Consider the following 23,453-nt stretch of genomic DNA (forward strand, 5'->3'; position numbering starts at 1 on the left):
TCAGTTTTTCTGAGGCCATGTTCAAAACCTGTTCCAGTTATTATCTTAGCACAAAAATGTTAACAGGAATTAAACTATTTTAATATGCAATTTGAGTTAGATTTGGTATATTTTTCATTATCACTTTTAGTTTTAATATGGTCTAACTAAAATCTTTGTCTTGCAGGTCTGAGTACAGCCGTATGTCCTCAACCAGCAGTGAGTATAACTGAGAATATTTTTGAAATGGATTCTCATATTTTCTTTTTTCTGGTTGCTAGTATTTATTAACATCAACTTAGTGTTATGATGGAGTTCACTCTGACACAGTAAAGCCCCCATTCCTTCTCTTCTTGGATCTATGTCTAGAAACAGTATAGAAAATTATAGATTGGATGTTTATGACTAAAATACAAGCGATGTGTAAAGTCATAAATATTGGAGCTCACAAGAATGCTAGGCAAAATGAGAACAAAATCTGTAGACATGGTGTGGCTAGTGCAACTGGGTCCTCCAGCCAAATGAGTTTGCAGTGATGAATGTCATTAGAGCTGGGAAATGCAGGAATAATTGAGTGCTTATTGTAACCCGATGCCAACGAAGCACATGAGAGCAAATTCTGTGAAGCATTTCTTTGATTTCAAAGATGATAGATGCTCTAGTAAGTGTCACAGTCTCCTAGATATTTATGGCAGCCAGTTGAATTTCAGGTTATCCAACTGATAAAAGATGAATCCTGGTGTCTGGATTATTTTTTCTTTCTTTTTCACCAATGCAAAATGGCAAATTTTAAGGAACAAGGAGCACTTTTTCAGTCCTCTAGCTACCCACTCCAACCATTTTTAGTTATACTGTATCCACAGCACTTTGAAATGCAATAATGCTTATTCATGCACAGCTACCAGTATCTCTCTCTTGTCAAAGTGCAAGGTGATGCCTGTCTCCCTGATTCACACATAGACGTGAGCTTCATTTATGCCAAGCAAGCAGATCAAAAATTCACAGATGACAAACTGTGTTTTATAATCTGGATCTTTAAGCACCATGAAAATCAGAGGGGAAGAAAGCTGTCAGTTTTTTCTCATTCACACATTCTGGCTGAAGCGTGGAGAGGGTTATTTTCCATCTCCCATGGTCTTCAGCGGAGGGCTTTTATTGATTTCAACAAGAGCTGGATCAGACAGTGTTCGTAATGTCTGGCTCCTGAGCTGATGTGACTAGCAGGGAGCTTGCTGTCTTTCCTCCATCTGTTCAGTGTGAGTGTGTGTCTGAGAGAGAATTTAGTGTGGCTTTCCCTAAATTCTGTTGTTTAAATAGATTTCTGGATTTCTCCTGTCAGACAATTTTTGAAATGATTGGGAGGCAAAATTCAGGCAATCAAATTTTCTGTGATAGTAAAAACATGTTGGATTTGACTGGTTACACCAGATGTGTGCCCCACCACCCCCTCAGCTCACAATTTTGGGTGATGACTTGGGGAATATGCTGCCAGCTTCCTCCACTTTTTGGGTGGTGACTAGTAATTATTTGCCTAGTAGAAGTGCTTATTTGGCAGGTAAGTTAAAAAGACAAGGTGTAAGTAAAGTAGTTCTCATTTAAAAATTTGGTTTTGATCCCTTACCAACTTTGCACGACTGCTGCACATTTTACAAACAAAGGTAACTAATTACATTTGTAAGTGTTTTTATTAAATAAGCTGTTTGTAAGAGTAATTTTTGGTTGTGCGGCAGCTACAGTGTGTCATGTTAACTGTAGTCACCTCAGTGTCTTGCTGGCCACTGCTGTCCAGAATAGGTGGGGATTACAGTTGTCTTTCAATACCAGTAATTTGTCATGACAAGATGGTATTATCATTCTAGCAAAGACACAAAAGTTCAGGAGACAGGAGAGTCCCCTTTCTCTTTTCTGCTTCCAAGAAAAAATTACATTGATACAGCTTCACAAGTAGCAGTATTTAACTTTGCATTTTGTGGGGTTTGTGTGGTCAGTTTGGTCAGACAGTGCTAGAGTAACAAAAACAACTACATAAAAGAATTTCAGTAAAATAGAAATGCTTTCATGTTGGAGGCTGGCAGAGGGTGCATAATGCATTTGAAGAAAAGATTAATGGGGATGAGATATTAGGAAAAAAAAAAGGTGATTTGGCCATTTTAATTTCTTTGGGGAAGAGATTCAGCAAGTGGTATCATTCATAGTACAGAAAGCAATCTAATCAATGATGCTCTTAGGCCCTAACGTAATACAAGGTAAGCTGTTGTAAATTAAAAAACAAAGAATCTCTATTACCTACAGCTGCTTCATCTGAAGCTCCTGTTCTAATGAAGTGGAGTTTATCTAAACCAGAAGGATTACAGGCTAATTTGGTTTTACAGGAGTCTTATTTGGTGGTACTGATGAGGCTCCAGTTTCAGTGTTTAATAATTGAATAATCTTCTAAATTTCTGGATGAACTCCACTCTACAGTGGTTTTCCACAGACATGCCAAGAAAAGCATAAGAAAGATTTAGCAGGTGAATTAACTACAGCTGCCTGTATCACTGGCTGTGATGACAGCAGCTGAACAAACTGCAGGACTTTGCACCAATGCAAAAGTATACAGGAACCCTAGACCCTCCCGGGTCAGAAGTAAAATCTCATCGGCTGCTATATGACAATGGAAGGATCATTCTGTACATGCGTTATTTTTAGTACTTTTTTTCCCTGAAGCATATGGCAGCAGTTATCGTGGGCGATGTACTACTACAGCAGTTCAAAGCTCTGCCTGGTGGGTGGGTTGGACTTTGGGTCTTATGCAGCATCTCAATTCTTTTCTTCTTTGCCCTTGTGTCCCGGCTTTGGGTAACACAAAAATGCTTTTTACTGGCAGCATTCATCTAACATTTGTGGGTTTGTACAGCAAGTACTCTGCGAAAGAGTATCAAAGTTTGCTGTGTGTTTATTCCTGCAAGAAAATGCAGCAGCTATCTGCCATGCAGGCTCTGGCTGTTGTCAGGGTGACTGTGTGCCGCTTTGCCTTTTCTTATTGAGCAGAGTAAATAGGCCATGCAAACCTGTCTGCTGGATGCTGGGGTCTGAGGTATTACAGCTTTGAAAGGTTCAGCAGTGTGATTTCAGGAAGAGAAGTGCTAAATTAATTTTGACTTTCTTTTTCCTGAATTCTGGTGTATATAGCCACTTTTTCTGCTTTAGCAGGATGTGTGCTTTGCCTTATTAGGATGTTTTGCCCATTGGTGTGCCCTTCATTAATCTAGGAAATGTATTAAGCTTCTTTTTGCTCATATTTTCAATTACCTTTTCCATTACTGTTTTCAATTACTATTAGGGATCCCTAATCATATACAAGAGGGAATTGTGATAGTCACTTTACACACACAGAAGAGTCCAAAGTACATAATACCAAAATATAAAGACCATAGGTGGCATATGGGTACAGACAGTTGGAATCACAAAGAAATAATGAATTAGTGTTGGTCAGCACAATAAGCAACAGTCTCTGCACATCAACATTTTAATTATCTTCAAATTGCTTTGAGCTATGTGCTTCAGGGATGATTATTAACCAGGGAGGGGGAGTTTTGATGGAGGCTGCTTATTTCCTCCTCTGCATTATCTTTGCATTTATGATAATGGTTCTTCAGAAAAACTCAAACCAAAAGTGGGCATTTTGAAGCAAGACTTGTGTGATTTGTAACATTTGAAATATTCCATACCTATTCAGCTCTGGAGCCAATTTAACCAGGTTGTCTTATAAATAACTGTGGAAGTGAATGATTTTTTTTTTTTCCTCCTGACATTTTTCAGCCAGGCAATCAGTAGGGAGCTGCCTGGATACACATTTGTACTGTTCCAGCTAAGCTGGTAAATGAAACATAAAACCGGCCCTATGGGATGCCATAGGACATAGATGCAAGTCTGTGGCAGATTTTAGAGCATTTCAAATAGTAAAACCCTGTAGCATGTGGTGGTTCATGTTGTGCTTCTCAGTGAGGTAAAGGGCTTGTCACTCACCTGCTTTGCAGTTGCAAAATTGGTAATTCGCCTTCCCTGGCTTCCCTGCCTTTCGTTTAGCAGCTGGAAAATGACTGAGTTCTTCTGGGGTGTTTTTAGGTTGTTCGTATTCTTCCATGGTAAATCTGAGAGATGGGATATAAAAATTTTATTTCCATGTTGTGCATACTTCCTAGCCCATGAAATTTCACCCACTTTCTGGTTCTAAAAATTAAGCACAAGACAATTTCTTTTAGCAGATTTACAAATATATAGGTTACTGAGCATGTTTCTTTTTAATAATTTTTTTCTGTTTGGTATTCTGTTCCTACACTAGTATAAATTCAGATCTTTTTTTGGGATTTGGTCAATATTTTGTCAGTGTCATCTGCATCAGCTCCCTGGGCTGGTTTTAGACTGTGTTTTCTCTACAAGTGACAAGAGTCCTCATGTGCAAAATTTGTAATCTTTATGGAGGGCTCGTAAGGCCAAGGTTTCTTATTCTTGATTCCAGAGGCAGGGTGAGGTTCTGAGGCTGTATCTTACCTCCATGCACCAGCTGTGTGTTGAAATAGGCTGCCCTAATGGCACTTTGGATAGTAGATTTTATTTCCTGAGTGGTGGTTGCTCTTTGTGCTGAATCTGGCCATGGGGAATGGGAAATCACTAGCACTACAGTACTGGTTTATGTACAGCACAGTTTATGAAAAGCCCCTTGAAACCTTGTGTTTGTCCAAGACAACATACCCTAATAGATGTCCTTTTTCTTTCAGATTTATTCCCAGTCTTTTTTAGACACTTAGCAATTCTTATTAAAGACAATTAGGTTAACTTAATGGCATGTAGTCAAGTGGCAATATTCAAATAAGAAAAAAAATGTTGCCCAAAAGGTAGTGCTGTCCTGAATTTAAGGTAAACCTTTGTTTTTCTGAAGCTGCGATTGCTTTCTTTGCTGCATTTATCTGCGCTCATTTTGAATAACTGTGTTTATTTTGAAGCCAGCTGTGAGGTTAGGGCCTCATTAAAAGTAGAAATTACGTATTTGCATGCACTGTCATTCTGAGGACCCATCAAAAGCTACTCAGGTGCCGATTGTAATCCACCAGGTAGGTTGTGAGGGATCAGCATAAGGCCATGTGTCCCATCCATGCTCAGAGCTTGCCAAGCCACAGTGACATGACAGTTTTCACACCACTTCCATACCGAGTGCATGTAACAATATGCTGCCTCGCTCTTTCTCTCTTTGTGTTTTGTCTATTTTTCTCCTTTTTTTTTTTTTCCCCACCATGGCGTCTGCTTCTTGATGTTACCTGACAAGAACCTTCCTCTTCCCTCTATTTGAGTTATTAGATTGTAAGCGTTGTTGGAAGGAAACATGAAGAGGAAAATGTATCCCTGAATAAAAGAGAGAGTCAAATCCAGGCTGAGCACTAGGTCCTTCATGGAGGAGAGCAAAGTCAGTGTCTCCAGAAGTTCTCCCATTTCTAATTCTTAAGAATTTTTGTTACCAAACACTCCAGAGACAGAGAGATGGCATCTGTCAAAATGGGCACTAATGGAGCTTTTGACAAAAAACAAAAGATGTAACATTTCTGGTTGCAGAGATAACGGCAGCTACAGGAGCGTAAGGATCTATAGTATTATGCAGGTGCATAATGTATATGGGCCTTGTAACAATAGCATATGGAGAAATGGCTTCCCATTACTTGTGTATCATTTCAAAATCTGGCTGCCTTCACTTAAATGTTAAAGGTGATGAAAACAAACCGGGAGCAGGAAGGGGACTGGGTTTGATTTGGGCTTTTAAAAATCTATCACAAAGCTAAAATTTCATGATATAGTTGCCTACTTTAAGTTAGGTTAGTTCAAACTGGTTCTGACCCAGGCACTGCTGGACTGGGTATCTTCTAAGTATATTTCTCCAAACAGTGTAATTTAATAAGTGTAAGGATATAATTATATTCTTTTACTGCAATACGAAGATAATATTGTAGTATATTGTTTCTTATTTCCATAGAGAACTGAAATGCTTTTACAATGGGTGGCAATGAGCTGTATTAAATACAATTGTAAAAACAATTTACAGTAGACCTGCCAGCATCATGCTGCATTTCCAGAAGGTGTTATTATAAAAGGAAGACTAATTAAAGTATGAGGAAAAATGGAAGAGGAAATTGGACCCAAATCATGTAGAGCTCTTAGCCTGCAGCATCTGTCAATTTTACAATTTTAGGTGTTTTATATAGTAGTGAAATCTGTGTCAGATACTGTGGAAAATGCAGTGAGCATCTTCTGCATATCTTGTCTGGCATGTGTTATGCCACTAGAGGTAAAGAGCAATGCTGTTTCCCACTGTGGCTGTGTGAAGAAGGAAAATGTCATTGCTACATGCCACGTACCAGTCTCTGGCTGTGCAAAACATGTTTATGTAGCTGCTTGTCATCAAATTCCACTGTGATGAAGGAGCAAATGCTTGCGTACAGGATAGAAAAGTACAGTACTGAACCACAGAAAGTTGAGGTTGGAAGGCACCTCTGGAGATTGTCTAGTCCAAGCCCTCTGATGAAAGCAGGGACAGTGAGAGTGGGTTGCTCAGAGCAATGTCCCATCATGGTTTGAATATCCCCACAGCCTCTCTGGGCAACCTCTTCCAGTGAGTGACCACCCTCACAGTAAAAAATTTTTTTCTTATGTTTAAATAGAATTTCCTGTATTTCTGTTTGAATCATCAGCCCAGAGCAACATCACCAGGCCCTGTTGCTCTCCAATGCCTAATTTTCCCTTTCAGTTGCATAATTATTTTAACTTCTTCCTGTTTTGAATGGTATTTGATCACACAGCACTATCCCCCTTCCCAGCCCCCCCAGCATCCCAGTCTCATCCACAAGCAAGCATCCACAGATGATGCATCCTGATTTCCAGGAACTGCAAATGGACCCTTGCCTATCTCAGGAACGGCACAGAGTTATCATTGCTGCCGAGCACCGCTGCCTGGAAACCGTGCTGGAGATGTTGATATTGAGTTAACATTGTTATTTGCTCTTTTACCTTTTGAGAAGTTGAGGTTAGGATGCTGTTCTAGTAGGGAGATAGCATGTTGAGGTTGGTCTTACTGCACGTGGTTATTTAGAAGCATAAGGAGTAGAGAGGAAACTTGCCCTTAAAGACATAAATAAAGATGGCCAGTGGCCAGAAAGAGAAGATAAAAAATAAATGAGGCCCAGTCATGTGTAAGGACATGCACAAACGAATGTGTAACTGTGTTTGAAATCAAATCTAGATTTGATTTTTGCATGCCAAGTGTGTGGCATTAACCACAAACATGCCCTTCCCCTTCTAAAGACTGAAGTTCCTGTTTAAATGTACTTAGCTTGGAGTAACCCTTGTATCTCTGTTCTTTGTTAATATCAGAGTTTCACTCTTCGGGATCATTTAAAATGCACCCCATGGTGTGTCCCACAGTTAAATTATTTCCTACTGGCTTAGTGCTATCTTGGGATTTCTGTGTCAAGGGGGCATAAGAGTACCCTAAACAGTTACTGGACCAGAGCTATCAAAACTGTTTTTGTTGTTTTGTATATAGTTTTCTGATCACATCCAGTCAGGTTTTTTTCCTGTCATATAGATACATAAGATAAAAGCTAGGCTAGTTATTAAAAAATAATAATTCATGTATGAATGACAATCTGAATGTTTTTCTAATGCCCTTTTTAAGCACACATAGTCATAACCAAAACCACATAAGCAAATATTTCTTCTTTCTCATTACCAAGAATGATTCAGAAGCATAGGAAGTCTTTGATAGACACTGAGCTATTGAGTGCCACACAATTCTAGTAAAAATTTACAGGAAAGATTTCAGAGAAAGTTAAATCAGGTTATTAGGTGATGTGGGTTGAATTTCCCTCTGTGGAAGTGTTACTGCTGCTGTCCCAGAAAACCACAAGGAGCTAGGCAGCCATTTAGTGGGTCTTTTACCCTGAACAACGGGCTGTAAGGAAAAATCTTGGCATTCCAAGTTCAGGTGGCACAGTGATGAGAATGATCTGGAAAATGTTGAGACAGTCTGTCTGAATTGTTAAAGCCCAAAAAGGGAAGCTAAAAAAAAAAAATCTGTCCCATGGCAACTCCTGACTCAAAGGAACTAGTTGTGGTAGAATGGGAAAAGCCATCTGACTCACTGAGTCAAATGATGAAACACTTGTGAAAGCTGAAGCTATTAAAGCAGTTTCTACTAAATGCATGCTGTTTTGACAATGCCAACAGTTAGTTTCCTAATTTTATGACTGCAATACATTATCATGGTGTATTTTCTTTAATTTGAGCTTTTAAAAAGAAATTAATAAAATTTATTTATGCAACTCTGTGGGGAACTGGGACATTTGATTATTGGTGCATGCCACATTCTAGAGCAGTAGATGCCCACTGCCTGCCTCGTTTTTGTTAGAACCACGTATTTGTTGATTAATAGTTTAGGAAAAAATCTTGTATCTGTAACTTCTCAAAGGTTCATGAAACGTTTACCAGGTGACTCCTGACTGCCACCATATGGAATCAGGATGAAGCACTGACAAAAACCCATGCTTTCTATTACTGCTTTCCCTTTTCCATCAACTGGTTGGGGGTAGGTCTTTTGAACCACACGCTGCTGTCAGCTGAAAGGATTATGAGATTCAGAATAGTTTTCCACTACTGTCAAGTCCAGATGGCTCCTTTGCTGTGATGCTAATATTGTTGTCTACAGAGACATAAACATGGCAATGCTTGACCATGCCTCAGAGTCTGATCCTGTATTTTCTTTAGATGTGTCTTGAGTGTAGATGCTTTGTTGTGGCTTCTGCCTTCTCTCTTGCTGGGTTTTCCTACCACCTCTTTGTCATGCCAGGAAGGTTTGTGCAAAAGCACAAACTGATTAAAAGAAGAGGTCTGCCTGAAAATTAATGGGTTTAGCCAGAGCAGTTCTCTGTTATCAGAAGGCACATTCCTGATTACTCCTTTTCTGAGGGCTTCTTTTCAGTCTGTTCAGCAAGCTGTTTCAACTTGCATCTAGACCTGACACATGAGAAGCACTGGAAACACTTAGCTGGGAATAGTAGGGGGAAGAGTGCCAGCAGTGAAGCCTTAAATTGTCTTAAGCCCGTCATAAAATCACACTCTCAGTTAACTAGAGTACATTGTGTGAGGTATGGAGCTCATTGTTGGACCAACTTCGTCAGCTGCTCAAGTGTACAGTGTTTCTTGAGGTTTTATAAGGCAATGTTCTGCCCTTTTATAAAAACCATATTTTTGAGAATCTCAGCTTTACATAGGAGTTGGATTTTAAGAAAATACAATGCTTCCAATCAAAAGACTTTGAACAGTATGTTGTTGGAATGCTGGCATACATTGTACAGCTTTTGATTTACTGGTGATTGTTGATGGAAGTTCTACTGAATTACTACCCATTGCAACTCTGTACAGAACCCGATATTAATACCAAGGATCGGTGTCTGGGTTCTTGCCAAATACAACGATCCATATCTGTCTTTAGAAGAATTTTATGATTGGGAGACACGCATCTTTGCAAAGCTTAACTCTTCTAGAGTGGAACTCTGCAGTCATTTAGAATACTGTTCTCTGTGTTTCAATTTCAGGCCCTCTTCCCTTCCCTACTCCCCCTAAAAAGTGAGGTGACTTTTTTTTAATTCTACATACAATATAAAATAACAATAAAACAAATTAATGTAATAGTTGAGCATTAATAATTAATGCACTTTCCCTGTATTTCTCCACTGGATCGAATTTAGCAGCAATATAGGCTGTTACATAAGGTCCCATGTCTTACCCTCATGGCCCAGGCTCATTCATGCCAGTAGCATCACCAAACTCACAGGGACAAATCCTGCTAGCAGCAGCTCACCATTGTGCTTCAGTTCCCCACTCAAGGGTTTCTGATTACTGTGTACTTCTCGTGTTTTTCTGAAAGACACAGAATGACAATTGCCAGCTGTTTTCCACAGATCAGGAATACTTTTCGGTGTATTAAAAAAAAATTCCTTACTGTTTCTCTTATAGGTATTGGGTCTCCTGTGAGAATTAGTCTCTGTGTGATTAAGCCATTTGAGCCCCTAGATGGGCAAATAGAGATAGACTGTGGCTTTTGAGCGAAGACAGCTAAGACAGTGAAGACAGTTTGAAGATGCCAAATCATGTGAATCTGTTCTGTGGCATGAACACACGTGCAGACTCAGACACCAAGACAGCTCTCAAATTGTGGTGAACTGTGTGTGAGGGAAGAGGGGAAATGACAACAGTTGACATCCAGGAGAATATCTCTGAAGGTGTATGAGTACACCAACATTTTGCAGTTCTTTCTTTTCAGCAAGTTAGTACCTAAATCTGTGGTTAAGAGGAGTATTGAAGTAAGACTTGAGTGCTCTCCAGAGGATAAGTAGACGATAAGGATTTTTTTTTAAATTGAAATTCTGATTATTTCTAAAACTGCTGTTGACAATGTTAGCAGATGGTGTTAGCAGCGTATTTTGAGGGAGGAGAACACCAGGTTGCAAGAGCACCATGCAGCAAGAGTAAAGAGCACACGGAGAAGACCACAGCATTGGCGGAAAAATCCTTATCTTGGGGGGTGTTTGTGAGGAATTGCCAAGCAGTTTGCTTGCTTTTAAAAGTGAAAGCACCCACTGTGGGTTCCTACAGTTTGTCTGCATGAAGATCCCATACACCTTCTCAGAGTTGGGGGTCTTTCTTTGCTGTGTGCAAAAGCACAGCCTCTGCTTTGACATGCCTACAGGCTCCATAAAGCCTGGGTAGAGCACACACACAGAGCAAGGAGAAGGCTGCAGTGTCAGGGACATGGGATTACACAGCCAGAAACACAATGTCACACTCCTGTCCCTCTCTTTTTACCCTGTTTTTGAAGGGAAACATGCTGTGAACTTGTGCCATCTTTCTTCAGAGACACTAACTTCCCACAGGTTTCATTGGAACTGGATGAAAGGCAGTGGGACAAACTTTTGTCTCTGTGGAGAAAAAAGGCTGTAATGTGAGTTCAAGTTACCTTTCTTCCTAACCTACAGCTGCCCACAGGCAACACACGCATACCTTTATACAAAGTGTGAACTGCTTCTTGTCTGCCAGGTAGTCAGGGGATAAGTGAGAGAGCTGCAGTACTGTGAATGAGGAGATGAGGGAAATAGGGACTGAGAGTCTATCTGTGACCTAAGGAGTCCCTGACACTTTGCCTTGGTATAAGCAGTCAGCAGCCTGACTAAAGGAGTCAGTTTTGAAGGAGGTAATGGAAGACATGACATTCACATAGTTTAAGAGCATTTCTTCCATAACACTCATCACAAAAACATATCTTATTTGTTGACAAAATGGTACAGAAACATAAGATACTAGGACAAGAATGATCTTCAGGATAAGCATGTAGGCCCACAAACTTTCCCTCCAATTTAGTTGCATAGCTGAGGTGCCCAAGATGGAAGTCGAGTTCCTTGGTTCCCACTATACCTATGGACAGTGGAGAGTGGTGGGCCTTAACTGAGGTTTGATTCTGTCTCTCACCATGGACCACAAAAGGATCCCGGGACAGCCAGCCTCCTTCCAGAGAGACATCTATCAGGTACCTAACCTTCCATGGGATGACTCTGGGCCACAATGGTTGTGTTTTCTATGAAGAAGATGAGGGTTATATGGTTTGGAAGGCAAGCCAAGATGGCGATCTTGGCACCATAGACCATATGACTGCAAACAGGAGGTCAAGTGTCAGGGTGCATTTACATGATCAGCTTAAAATTTGTAGCTACACAAGTACCCAAGCCAACATAAGGGAGTTTCCTGGTTGCAGCTGGTATGGAGTTAATTTTTCTGCTTAGAAACTAGAATAGTGCTGTGGTTTGGATTCATTATGGGATTTGATATGAGAAGAATATTGATAATATACTGATGTTTTCAGTTGTTGCTAAGAAATCAAGGACTTTCCAGCTTCCCATGTCCTGCCATTATGCAGGTACACAAGAAGCTGGGAGGGAGCATGGCCAGAGCACTGGATCCAAACTGGTCAATGAAATATTTTGTATCATATAACATCATGCTCAGTATATAGAAGAGAGTCAGCTGGGAAGTGGGGGCGGTCTCTCGCTTCCAGGATTGCAGTGTCAGGATCTTGGCTTCTCTGGGATCACTAGCCAGGACTGGGCTGGGTATTGGTCGGTGGATGGTGAGAAATTACATTGTGCATTACCCATTTGTACTTTCTATTATTGTTATTATTGTTTTATTTTATTTCAATTATTAAACTATTTTTATCTTAACCTATGAGTCTCCCTACCTTTACCCCTCCAATTCTCTCCCACATCCCTGGGGTGGGGAGGGTGAGTGAGTGGCTGTGTGGTGTTTGGCTGCCGGCCAGGTTTAAACCATGACAGGGAGTGGGCAGCAGTGCATGGAGAGGTGAAGAATGTGAGATGAAATGAGATGACCCCTTTCAACAACAGCTCAGGTTGATCATGAAACATTATCCTTAGGCAGGTCAGGGGAATGTAGCTAGTGGGAGAGGGGTAAGAATTCAGTGGGGGCTGTAGCACAGTGGGGAGTTTCAGCAATTGCTGCACCAGCTAACAGCAAAGGTACCACATGTTGAGATCTGCCATTGCCTTTGCTTGATTATGCAGGGCCTCTGCGGGCACTAAGTATCACTTTTTGATAAGATTCATTCCCTCAGGGTTGGTTTCATGCTGTACGCTAAGGGCAATGACACCTTGTAAGACTGTTCATATTAATGTACCAGAGAAAGCTTATCTCCATCAGGCAGATAACGGGCTTAATTTTCCAGCTTTATTTTTGCTCAATACATATTTTTGTTTGTTTGTTTGTTTCTACAGCAACTGGATAACAGCACAGAGAGTCTATATCATGTGCCCATCTGGAGGGGCAGATTGACCATTTCGCCATGCTTGTCAGTATGCTGATCTGCCGTGCATTGTCTATACTACCTTAGTACAGGTGGAGGAGTGAGCATCCTGGCACCATTATCTCCATTAGAGAGCATTCAGCTGCAGCTCTGCAGGAAAATGCTGCTCTGATGGGAGCGTGAAAGAGATTTCTCCTCATGTCACTGTGCTGTGCAGAATATCCCCTTTCTTATTCCTTCTGAACATCCTTCCTGAGTTTGAGGTAGTGTGCAAAGCAGGGCATGCTGAGAAGCACATTATCCTGCAGCCCAGCATTTGTCAGATGCTATTAAACAGCAGGGAAAGAGAATGGAGGAGCTGGTGAATCTGTCACATCTTGCTTGTTCAAAAGATTATTGATGCTGCATAATTCATCAAAGCATGACCTAACAGTGGGTTCTCCTGCCAGAGGTGTTCAGTAACTGCTTCTGTTGCAACTGCCCATAAAGTGATGCTCCTTGTTTATGAAAATAGCCTCTGTCTTTGTGTCTGCTCATGAGCCTTTCAATTAACACACCTAAAACAGTCAGTCTTGCCTTGGATTCAAATAAAATGTGAAGATCCTGTTCAGTGAGAAGTGCTACCATTTTGACATTTCTTTGTGTTTTGGAATAGGATTGAAATAGGGAAATATTGACATTTTCTGTGCAACAGAAATCCTGGGAAGTTTCAATTAGAAAATATTATAGTGCTTTTTTTCTGGCATTATTTATACAGTGATTATTTTTTTTTTTACATTCCCATGGTTAAAATATTTTGATTTATTAACAATGAACAAAATATGCTGATCTGTAATGTTCAGTTTTGAATTATTTCATTACTTCCTGATGGCAGTTATTTCCTGATAATGAAGTACTGCTCAATGGGAGTTGCAGTTCAGAAGATTGGCACATTCACTCTGACCCTCTCCCATTGACTGATTTACATCTCCTGTAGTCCATCATGCAATTTGGTCAGAATGAAATGTGAAATCTTACTGCCTGATGTAGTAATAAAGGAATCTAGTCTGCATGGTCAGTGTAAGAGAGTTTCAGATGTTGGTTCCCATGAAGCAGCATGCCGCAGTGGGAAAATGGAAGCTCGTGTTTTGGTGCTCAGATTCTCAACGCAATATTGTGGATCAGCTAAAAAAAAATATTTGTTTCAAGTATTTATAGGTTGAATACTTCCTCTGAGTTTCCTGAACAGAAGATTCAAAATGTAGGTGGCTACAAAATTGAAAATATCTGCCAGTTTTGAAATGAACTTTCCTATACACAAACTGGGGCTGGGATCCAGTCTGCCTAAAATCTCTCTTTGCTGTAGACTCCATCCTTGCTCACGTACTTACCAGCTTTGCCTAACCCTGTAGGTAACTCTTCATTAAATATCTCCAGGTGAGTCTGAGACGTCTTTAGGTCCATATCTTCATTCACCAGCACAGGGTTAGGAGAGACATTTCAGGGAGACAGGTGCTTATCTCCTTAAGCTCTGCTATGGGCTGGTTTTAGGCAGTCACTGGATTTCCAGCCAAGTCCACTGGAGAAGCTTGGAAAATCAGATGTCATTAAGACTGATGAAGGTGGTGACTTCTCCTGAAATAAAAAAGTGGTTGGAGCACTGCGCTGAGAAAGGACAGATCTTTGTGCAGGGCAGCTCCAGGGAGAATGCAACCTGGGCCTCTCACAACATAAAAGAGGGACCAGACTGCCAGGCCAGATAACCTAGTAACCATTCTGCTGGAGCCAGGTGTGCAAGAGTCCTGGGACCAAAAAGCAAATGCAAGAGGGAGACTTCTCTAACCTAGGGTTATTTAGATAGCATGGGAAAAAACTCCATTCGTTTCTTTTAGGGACATTTTGCTTCTTGTGTGGTTTAATGTAAAATGCATACATACTCCAGGGAGAAGGAGTTGTAGCTCCAGTTCCCTATACTTCCAGATGAGCCTAGCTGCTTCCCAGCTGCTAGGGTTGCTGACCTGAAGTTATACCTGCTTGTGCCTGCTTTGGGCCAGGAGCCCTGCCTTCCTGGCCGGCTGCAGCAAGGATCATATTAACAGATACCAGACTGAGTCTTTATGGCAACCCTCAGGGGTGGTGGCTGCCCCCACCACCGTCCAACCTAAGGGAGCAGAGCACTTAACCCATTGCTTCCCACTTCACCCATGGGTGTTTGTGTCACTAGGTTGCCACTGTTGTCATAGCCATCCCGCAAGGCATCTCTGGCCAGGCTAGGGCTGGGCAGCTCTGGGTGCCAAGAGGGTTGTCATCTGCAGGCACCACTGCTCCCTGCAGAGGAAGGAGGGAGGAAAGGAATTAGGAAGGCAAGATCATCCTCCTCAGGTTATTCGGAGGCAGCAGTCTCTCTCCATGCATTCAGCAGGGGATGTAGGCAGCTGGGCTAGACAGACAGGTACCTATCCTGTCTGTCCCCAAGACAAGGGCAGCTTGAATTTCAGTGAAGTCATACCGAAATGAGGCAGCTGGCACAGACAGACTTGATAACACCCACTGCTTTCTGTTAGATTGTCTTTCTGATTAAAAGATCCTGGTTTCTGGGCGAGTGAAGAAGGGGAGGAAGAACCACAGGGCAAGACTGCCATTCTGCTTTGCAGGACTTTCTTTTTTCTCTGCTCAGCAATACTGCATCAGCAACAAAATAGAAATAGTATGTAGAGAAGGACCCATCCAAAGCTCAGTCATAAAATATCAGGCCACCTTCAGCTCCCAGCTTTAAGACATCAAGTGTGACAGCCCTGCAACATTTGGTCTGACTGTTTGCTTTAACCTCTCATGGGTGGTTAATACCACCTAACAGAGGAGTAAAAAGTTTAGAGTTCTAAAACACTCTTTCAATCCTGGTAATAATTATCTCTTAGCAATACTAGTGTTTTACTAACTCGGAGAGAACTAATCCTTTTCTGTCATAGGAAAGAAAAAAATGTAAAGCTGTGAGAACTGTGGAGCTTATTTTCAGATAGATGCCTCAGCATTTTGATATTTTCTGTGGGATTAACTAGTAACACAGGAAGGCTAATACATATGCAGAGCTTTCATTTGCTTCTGTGACAATTTGCCGGGGGCAAATTGAACTGTGTCATGAGAAACGGTGTCGTTTCCGCCGCACCTCCCCACCCCCCCCCCCCCCCCGTCAGTTGAAGCAAAAAGACTTGTTAGTAACATAGAAACTATTTGCAATTTATCGTCAGTTCAGGGAAAGTTTCTCTTAGCTCTTTGCCTCGTATTTCTGCTTTTCTTATGTTTCTCTTTTTCTTACCAAAACAGAAAGGGCTGCCATTCTATAAGCACAGAAGCCACATAATGAAAGGTGTAAAAGTGTTGTAGTAAAAGCATCTTTGCTAACATAAAACAGATACTGAAGCTCTTTCTGTACTGATTTGTTACACCTTTCCCCCTTCAACATAGTTACTTCTAGCTCAAAAAAAGATGATTTGCTCTGCTGTACGTATAACCCTAGCTCCTAACAGTGGCTTTGTGCCGTGCTTTGGTGGTCTTCTGAGGCTGGCTCTGCAAGCATCTGGTGCTGAGGGGCACAGGCAGCGATGGCTGCAGAATACTAATGCTGGGGCTGGCTCCCACAAGGCTCCACTTTTGAAAAATGCTTTAGCCATTCAGTGTCCATGCACCATGCTGAGCAACAGGAGGGCAGAAAAGCCATGCTCAGGGATTTTTTTTTTTTCAATGCAGAGCAAGAAGCCGACAGGAACGATGGCTCTGCTTCACATTGTTGTGCCCAGGCTTCTTTCAGAGCTGCAGTCATTTATATGCATAAATATCAAGCCTGTCACTTGTTGCAGGCTTTGATAGCATTTGTGTAACAAAGGAAATGGAAGGAGAAAAGAGCTGAACATCTTCTATTCCAGTCTTAGAAAATGAATGACTGCGTAGCTATGGTGATTACTTTCTTTCTGGTTTTATTAGATCACTGTCCTCTGCAATTTGTTTTCCTTCCTGTCCTGCTGTCCCGTGTAAAGGACCATGAGCGGACCTGCCCCCACACCCCTTTGTCTTTTTCCCATACTGTGATCCACAGGGGATATCTCAAAGAATTAGCTACTAGTAACGACTACTACAGCAAAGCCTCTTGCCACATACTGACACAGATTTTTTTTTTCTTTAATATTTTTCTTCCTTTAACCATCTGACAAAGTCACTCCACATCACCCGTTTCAGAGATATGAGAACTCTCCTGTAATTGTATTTTTGATTATTTGCTTGCTTTTTCTATATGTCCCCTAGGCAAAATGCATGGTTGCTATTTGCTCTGTATACCATATCTTTCTGCAGCTTCTGAATTGAAGCTGATGGTATGTTTACTGGTCACCTCTGGAAAGCTGTGAAGTTGCATCTAGCTTTTCTCTGGGTCTTGCAGCCATTCTGTATTGAAAGACAACTAAAATACACTACTCGTATAATACTGCTTTTCCATTAAAGCAGTTGCTGAAGTATCACAGGAATGTTATTCTGATGCCAGGAGGGAGGAGGAAGAGGTTCATACTGGTTGCCAATAGGAGGGAAAACAGCCCATGAGACAATCGCCCTATTAAATGTGGTCTGCTCATTGAAAAGCTTGGGAAGCCTTTCTAAGGCTTCACACATTTAGACTTCGTGCCTAGGCTCAGGGTCTCAGACATGGAGGTGGTTTCAGAACACCACAGAGAGGGAACCATTTCAGCAAAAATACCCAGATTACCTGCATAATTAATTAAACTGTCTTGGATCTCCATTCACGTGCATCTTTATTGGCATGCAGCTCCAGCAGAACAGAAGTGACAATTTTTCCCCTGCCCTCCAACCAGCCATTGCTCTGCTTCTGAGCTATCAAAGAGCTTTCAGGGACAACAACAGATCAAGCCCCTGTGGCTAACTAGAGGTTTCTTTTTTCCCCTGAGTAAGTGTAATTTTTGTGCTTCCTGCTTTTACCAGTCTTCCCTAACCTTATAAAAGCCTTTAAGCAGTAGTATTATAGTCTTGATCGTCTGAAGATATAAACAGTGCAGGATTTGTAGGGACAAGTAATATCTTTTCCTGAAGAAGGACTTGTGTGCCTGAAGGCCTGTCTGGTTTTTTTCCCAACTGTATCAGTTGGTCTAATAAAAGATATCACCTCTCCCTACAGACTTTGCCTTACTTATTAAAACAGTTGCCTCCAAGACACAGAACACTCTTAACTGGGTGGAAAACTCCAATGTCAAGGTGATAGAGTAGAGTTCGGTGGTGTGATTTCCATGCCCCAAGCCAACTGGCACAAATTAAAATGGTGGGAGGAACACTGTCCACCCTGATCATTCTGCACATCATTAGTGTCCTTTTCACCCCCACTCTGTGTCAGTATTTTTGTCTTTCCTACCTCTCAGCTATATGGAGCAGCTCTTTTCTAACACAGAAATGCACATTGGATAACATCTTTTGGATGTTACCTCAGTAGAAACAATAATGCTTACGGTATACTTGATGAAAATTCTCTGTTTCTGATTATTTTCTTGGTAGCTATATCTCTGTACGTTATTTTTAGTTTACTGCAGGTGAGCCTGAGAGATGAAAAAAAAGCCTAGTGTGACTGAGTAGACTGTTTCTCCTTTAAGGATCACCTAAATGTTGACAGCTTGGTTACAAATCTTAAAGGATATTTTTCTTTTTATGCTCTCAGGTGAACTTTCTCTGGAAGGCATACAAGATCCATTCCTTGTTAGTGTACACATTATCACAGACCCAGGTGAATCCAAGACTCTTCAGCAAGCCATCGATAAGCTTCTAGCCTGGATCCATCCAGACCTCCAGCTGTTTCGAGTCTCAGAAAGACGTGCACCCAAGAAGCGCAGGAAGCCAGGTAAGGCTGGTGTTTCTCAGCCAGCCCTTGCCATCATTCTGTTTCTGCAGGAGGAATACGGAGAAGAACCTATCTTGCAGCTCCACAAAACCTTTCAGCGGCCACCTTGGCATTACCACCACACAGAGCAAGTGCATGGGAAGTTCCTCCCTTACATGCCATGCAGCCAGGACTTTTACACTTTGGCTCCAGAGACTCCTCTGTGGGCCATTCGCCCAGTGCACTATGGGAAAGAAATTATCCGCTTCACTATATACTGCAGGAGTGAAAACTTTGTTGACATTTTGAAATTGTACGAGTTAATACTGAAAAGACCAGTATGTCAGAAAAAAGCAGACTTTTGTGTTTTTCCTGTCTATTCTAACATGGAAATAGACATTCAGTTTTCTTTAAAAAAACTTCCGAAGGGCCAGGTGCCAATGCCAACAGATTCAGCAGTGCTGGAATTCAGAGTAAAAGATGTGGGGAAGCTTGTGCCTCTCTTGCCCAACCCTTGCAGCCCCATCAGTGAAGGCAGGTGGCAGACAGAAGACCATGATGGAAATAGGATCCTTTTGCAGGTAAGTTCAGTACTCAGGGAAACACAAACATGTTTATTGGGTTTGTGCAGGAAAGCTTAACCTGCAATGGCAGCCAGAAGAGAAGGCTTTTATTTTTTCTCTACCCTATGAGAAAGAGCCAGGACAGTAACACTAAAGAAAGAACTTGAAACCCCTTGCTGTGTGTTTAAGTAATCAGGAAAGTAGTGGATCATACTATCCAGATATCAGTCAACCTCAGTTTATGCAAAGAGTGATGTGAGATGAGGTAGCTGTTTAAAAGAATGTGGAGAGAAGGAATTATGAGCCCGAGTGGAGAAATGATGGCTGATGGGTGTAGTTTTATAAGAAATCTAGGCACAGAACTGACAGGAGTTTATAAAATAGCTCTCAGTTATGAGATTTTTATGGAAGACAAGCAGAATTCCTGATGGTACTCATTATTTTCTAGCATCACAGGGTGACAAACTGCATCTCTCTTGCACAGTGATTATCAGGATGGGGAGAGAGGTGGTGAAGGAAAAGAACTGCACCCTGAAGAGCAGCCAGCCTGAGAGACATTCCCACAAACTCTCTTTTTGTACTAATCTCAAGTGCTCGTAACCAAGTCCTGAAAGACAGTTTATTTGTTAGGACATCTGTAGGCACCATATCTGGGCAATATATCAGCATGCTTTGCTTGGCTACACCACATTCGAGAGAGATAAAGGGGATAACAAGCAGCAAACTTTTAATAGCTGCCTGCCCTGCAGAGGGTGGATCTGTGGCAATCCAGAGCCAGGTTAATGTGCATTCCTGCACTGCAGAGGTATTTATTGCTGCTTAGCATTCGAATCAAGGAGCACAAACTCTCACCTTTAGAAGACTGTTGTTCAGATTTCAAAGAGGGGTAATTTTTTAGAGTGAATTGCATTCATGTTGCTTGTCAAATTGTTCGACATTGTTTCTGTGGAAGAGGCATTGTGGGTGCCATCCTTCCACTGTACGAACCTCCCAGCATGCAGAGAGGTGTGTACAGCCCCCTGCAGCACAGTGCCTCTGGGTCTGTAGCTCCTGGGAACTGAAAATCCAGGTGCACGGGGCATCTGTTCTCTGGTGAGTCACATTCAGGTGGTGGTGAAACCTTTTGATGCCACTTTGCAGATGCTGCCCAGAGAGATGCTCCATGCCAGAGCTGAACAGCACACATGTAGGGCTCAGGAGGCAGGTCGGCTTCTCTGCCCATCGGCCAAGACAGTCACCAATTTGTCAGGGTTACTGCTTGCGCTGTAGGCATATCTGTGTTAGCCTGAGATAACTTGTAAACTTAAGCTTACAAGAGCCATCACTTACCTTTTACACAGCAACCAGACTCACATCCCATTTTCCCTGTTCTTTTTCAGGAGGTTTCTGCTGTGTATGAGATCTTGTGCTAGTTTCAAGTCAATTGAAGGGAAGAGTAATAAAAAACCAATAAGGCTTCTAAATAAGTCGTTATGTTTCAAAACAGCAAATTTTCAAAAATAATGGGTGCTAGGTAGTACAGAGGTAAAATAAGACTTGTTGAACAGCAGACTGAGGTAAACCCTGCAAAGAAAATCAGAATAAGATTTTAGCCATATGCATCAAAAGAGAAAAGCAAAAACCTGCTAAGCATGGCCTCCAAATGCAATTAATTTTCATTTGTGTTTTCAGTGAGGAGGATGATGCTGAACAGGAGAGCAAAATGATAAATGGGAATGAAGTTACAGAAATGGAAGTTATCACAAGGGTGGTTTAATTAAATTTAATTAAAAAGAAGTTTAATATATGCAAAATGGGGGGAAAACAGGGACTTTGGATCTCACGTAAAGTCATGAAGACTAGGTCCTGGTATACAGGTTTTAAACAAGTCCATACAATCAGAAGTGGAGCTCTATAACTAGACCAAAGGGAAAATGTCCTGTTTGTACTCAGATGACTACAAGCCACCAGTGCAACACGACCATGAAAATAAAAGTTCGGTCTCTGGTGTGTACCGGAGTTAGTATCCCTAAGGAGTGTGGGAAGTGCTTGTACCATTGCACAAGGTCCCACGGGCCTCACCTGTCTCCAGCCCTGGGCTCCAGAAAGGTGACTTCAGAGAGGTACGGGTACAGGGAAAGGCTCTCACCATTACAGAGGAATAGAGAGACTGTCTTACAAACGGAAACTGGAAGAGCAGGGTCATGTGAGCCTAGCCAAATTAAGTCTGAAGGGACCTCTCACTGCACTCAGAAAATATACCAGAAGATAAATGGCAGGAATGGGAAAAAGCTGTCGCACTAAATGAATCTTCTGGCACAGGAACAAAAAACTGTCGATAAATAGATTTAAGTTGGCAGTTGTTCATATTGATAGCTAACTACATAACAGCCACCCAGCAGGTGAAAACACGTTAATACCCTAATTCAAGACAGAATGGTCGGTTAAGGAAAAGGGATTATATGATGGACCATGGGTTGGAGGAAACACTGGATTTGGTTGTCCATGGACTCCATATATTCCTTTAACATGTTCTGAGTTCAGAACAATTATAGTATTTACCTTTTAATGTAACAGGACTACCTTCTGACGTCTCAGCAAGTGCTGCTATTAACAACGTTATCAATGCCACAGCATTGGTAATAACTTTCACTTCTTCCCACTTATATGAACCCAAACAATGACCTCTTAGTATTTTTCAGCCTGCACATGAGTTGCTTCTTAGTAATCATCGGAATATTTTTATTTGCTTCATGTGGATACTGCACCTTTTTACAGATTAAAATTACTAATTATACCCAAAATGGTAGATTAACATCCCTGTTAAATTACAGGCAGTGTTTAATGCTTGAAGTTTGAATATACCTCCATGATTAGACTAACAAGATGTGACCTCTGTGTTTTTCTTGGTGTGCTTACAGGGACTTGGATACTTGCCAGCCAGACTGATCCATGTTCTTAACCCATTTTGTAAATGCAGTTACCAAGGGGCTTAGAGAAAGTCAGTGCAGGAGAAAATAGAGAAAATGTCTGTTTAATACCACAGAAACTATTCCTTCATTTGCAAGGAAGCCCTTCAAAATTGTTTTGTCACAGTAGCTTTTCCACATTGGCAAGTTAGCTCCAAGGGTGCAACTATATACCAGCTGAGGCAAAGTGTAAGCTACAGCTGGCTTTAGCAGGAGCAAGGCTTAAGAGCATGTTTGAATCGTGTGGAAAGACACCCACACAGCTTCACCAGTGCCCAGAAGCAGGAGCTCTGGGGAGCTCTTGTCAGAGCAGTGGGAAGAATATGTAAATAATGCAGCTAAGAATATACCATATATTGGTATATTGAATATACTGCCAGTTTTATAGGTCTTGTCCAAATTCCTGGCTGCTTCTGGGCATAATCTGCGCAGAGACAGCTGAAGTGCTAATGAACTTGCACTCCTGGCAGTGCAACATGGGAAACAAGGAAGGTTAACAACTGATGGGACTGGCTTGGCCACACATGTTTGGGAAGCAGGGACAGTGAGCAGAGAGAAGAAAATGCAAAGATGGCTCCTTTAAATTATGAGAATGTCTTTGGATAAGGTAGTAAAGGTAAAATAACATTTTGGCAGAATTTCCTAGCTACTCTGCATGAGGGGGGACATGTAGGCGTACTTGGGAGGAAGGTGGGCGACAGCAAATGAATATCTCACCTAGGTAGTGACTCAGCTCTTAAGCATAAGACCTACTGCTATTTTACTTGCCAATGGGTACCTGAGTCACCCAGAAAGAGGTGTCCTGGCAGATTAGACTCAGGACCTACAGGAGAGCTGCGCCCTTCTGGAATGCCAGGGAGGCACCCTAAGAGATACCAGAATGGACCAAACACCTGTGTTCAGGCACCTGATTCACCCTGTAATAACCAATTTCTTGCCGAAATCCCTTCGCTTCCACCATCTTCAGCACCAAGAAGCAAGCAACATTGCCAGAAAGCCAAGGCAAATAAAAATCTCAAGAAATGTGTGGTTTGTTACCAGTCTATGCCAATCCTGCCTGAAACAAGGTAGTCAGATCTGGCATTGTAAACTTTTATGCCAGTTATTGTGCTAATGAATCTATATTATTTGTGGGGTGGCTATTTTCTGCCTAGTGTTGCTTTATAGAGCATCCTTGAAATAACAGTGCAAATGTTAACTGATCGCAGCTTTTAGTT

At 41.6% G+C, this 23,453-nt stretch overlaps 1 protein-coding gene across 1 annotated transcript in view; it reads left to right on the forward strand.

Moving 5' to 3' along the window:
• The window catches only part of FAM124A (family with sequence similarity 124 member A), a 44,665-nt gene that overhangs the window by 10,161 nt on the left and 11,051 nt on the right, over positions 1–23,453 (forward strand). The window contains exons 2-3 of the mRNA XM_074815760.1: positions 167–198; positions 18,567–19,306. Coding sequence (XP_074671861.1) covers positions 167–198; positions 18,567–19,306 — 772 coding nt within the window. The remainder of the gene's footprint in view (positions 1–166; positions 199–18,566; positions 19,307–23,453) is intronic.

This window comes from Strix aluco, chromosome 2 (genome assembly GCF_031877795.1).
Source record: "Strix aluco isolate bStrAlu1 chromosome 2, bStrAlu1.hap1, whole genome shotgun sequence".
In the NCBI taxonomy this organism is placed as follows: domain Eukaryota; kingdom Metazoa; phylum Chordata; class Aves; order Strigiformes; family Strigidae; genus Strix; species Strix aluco.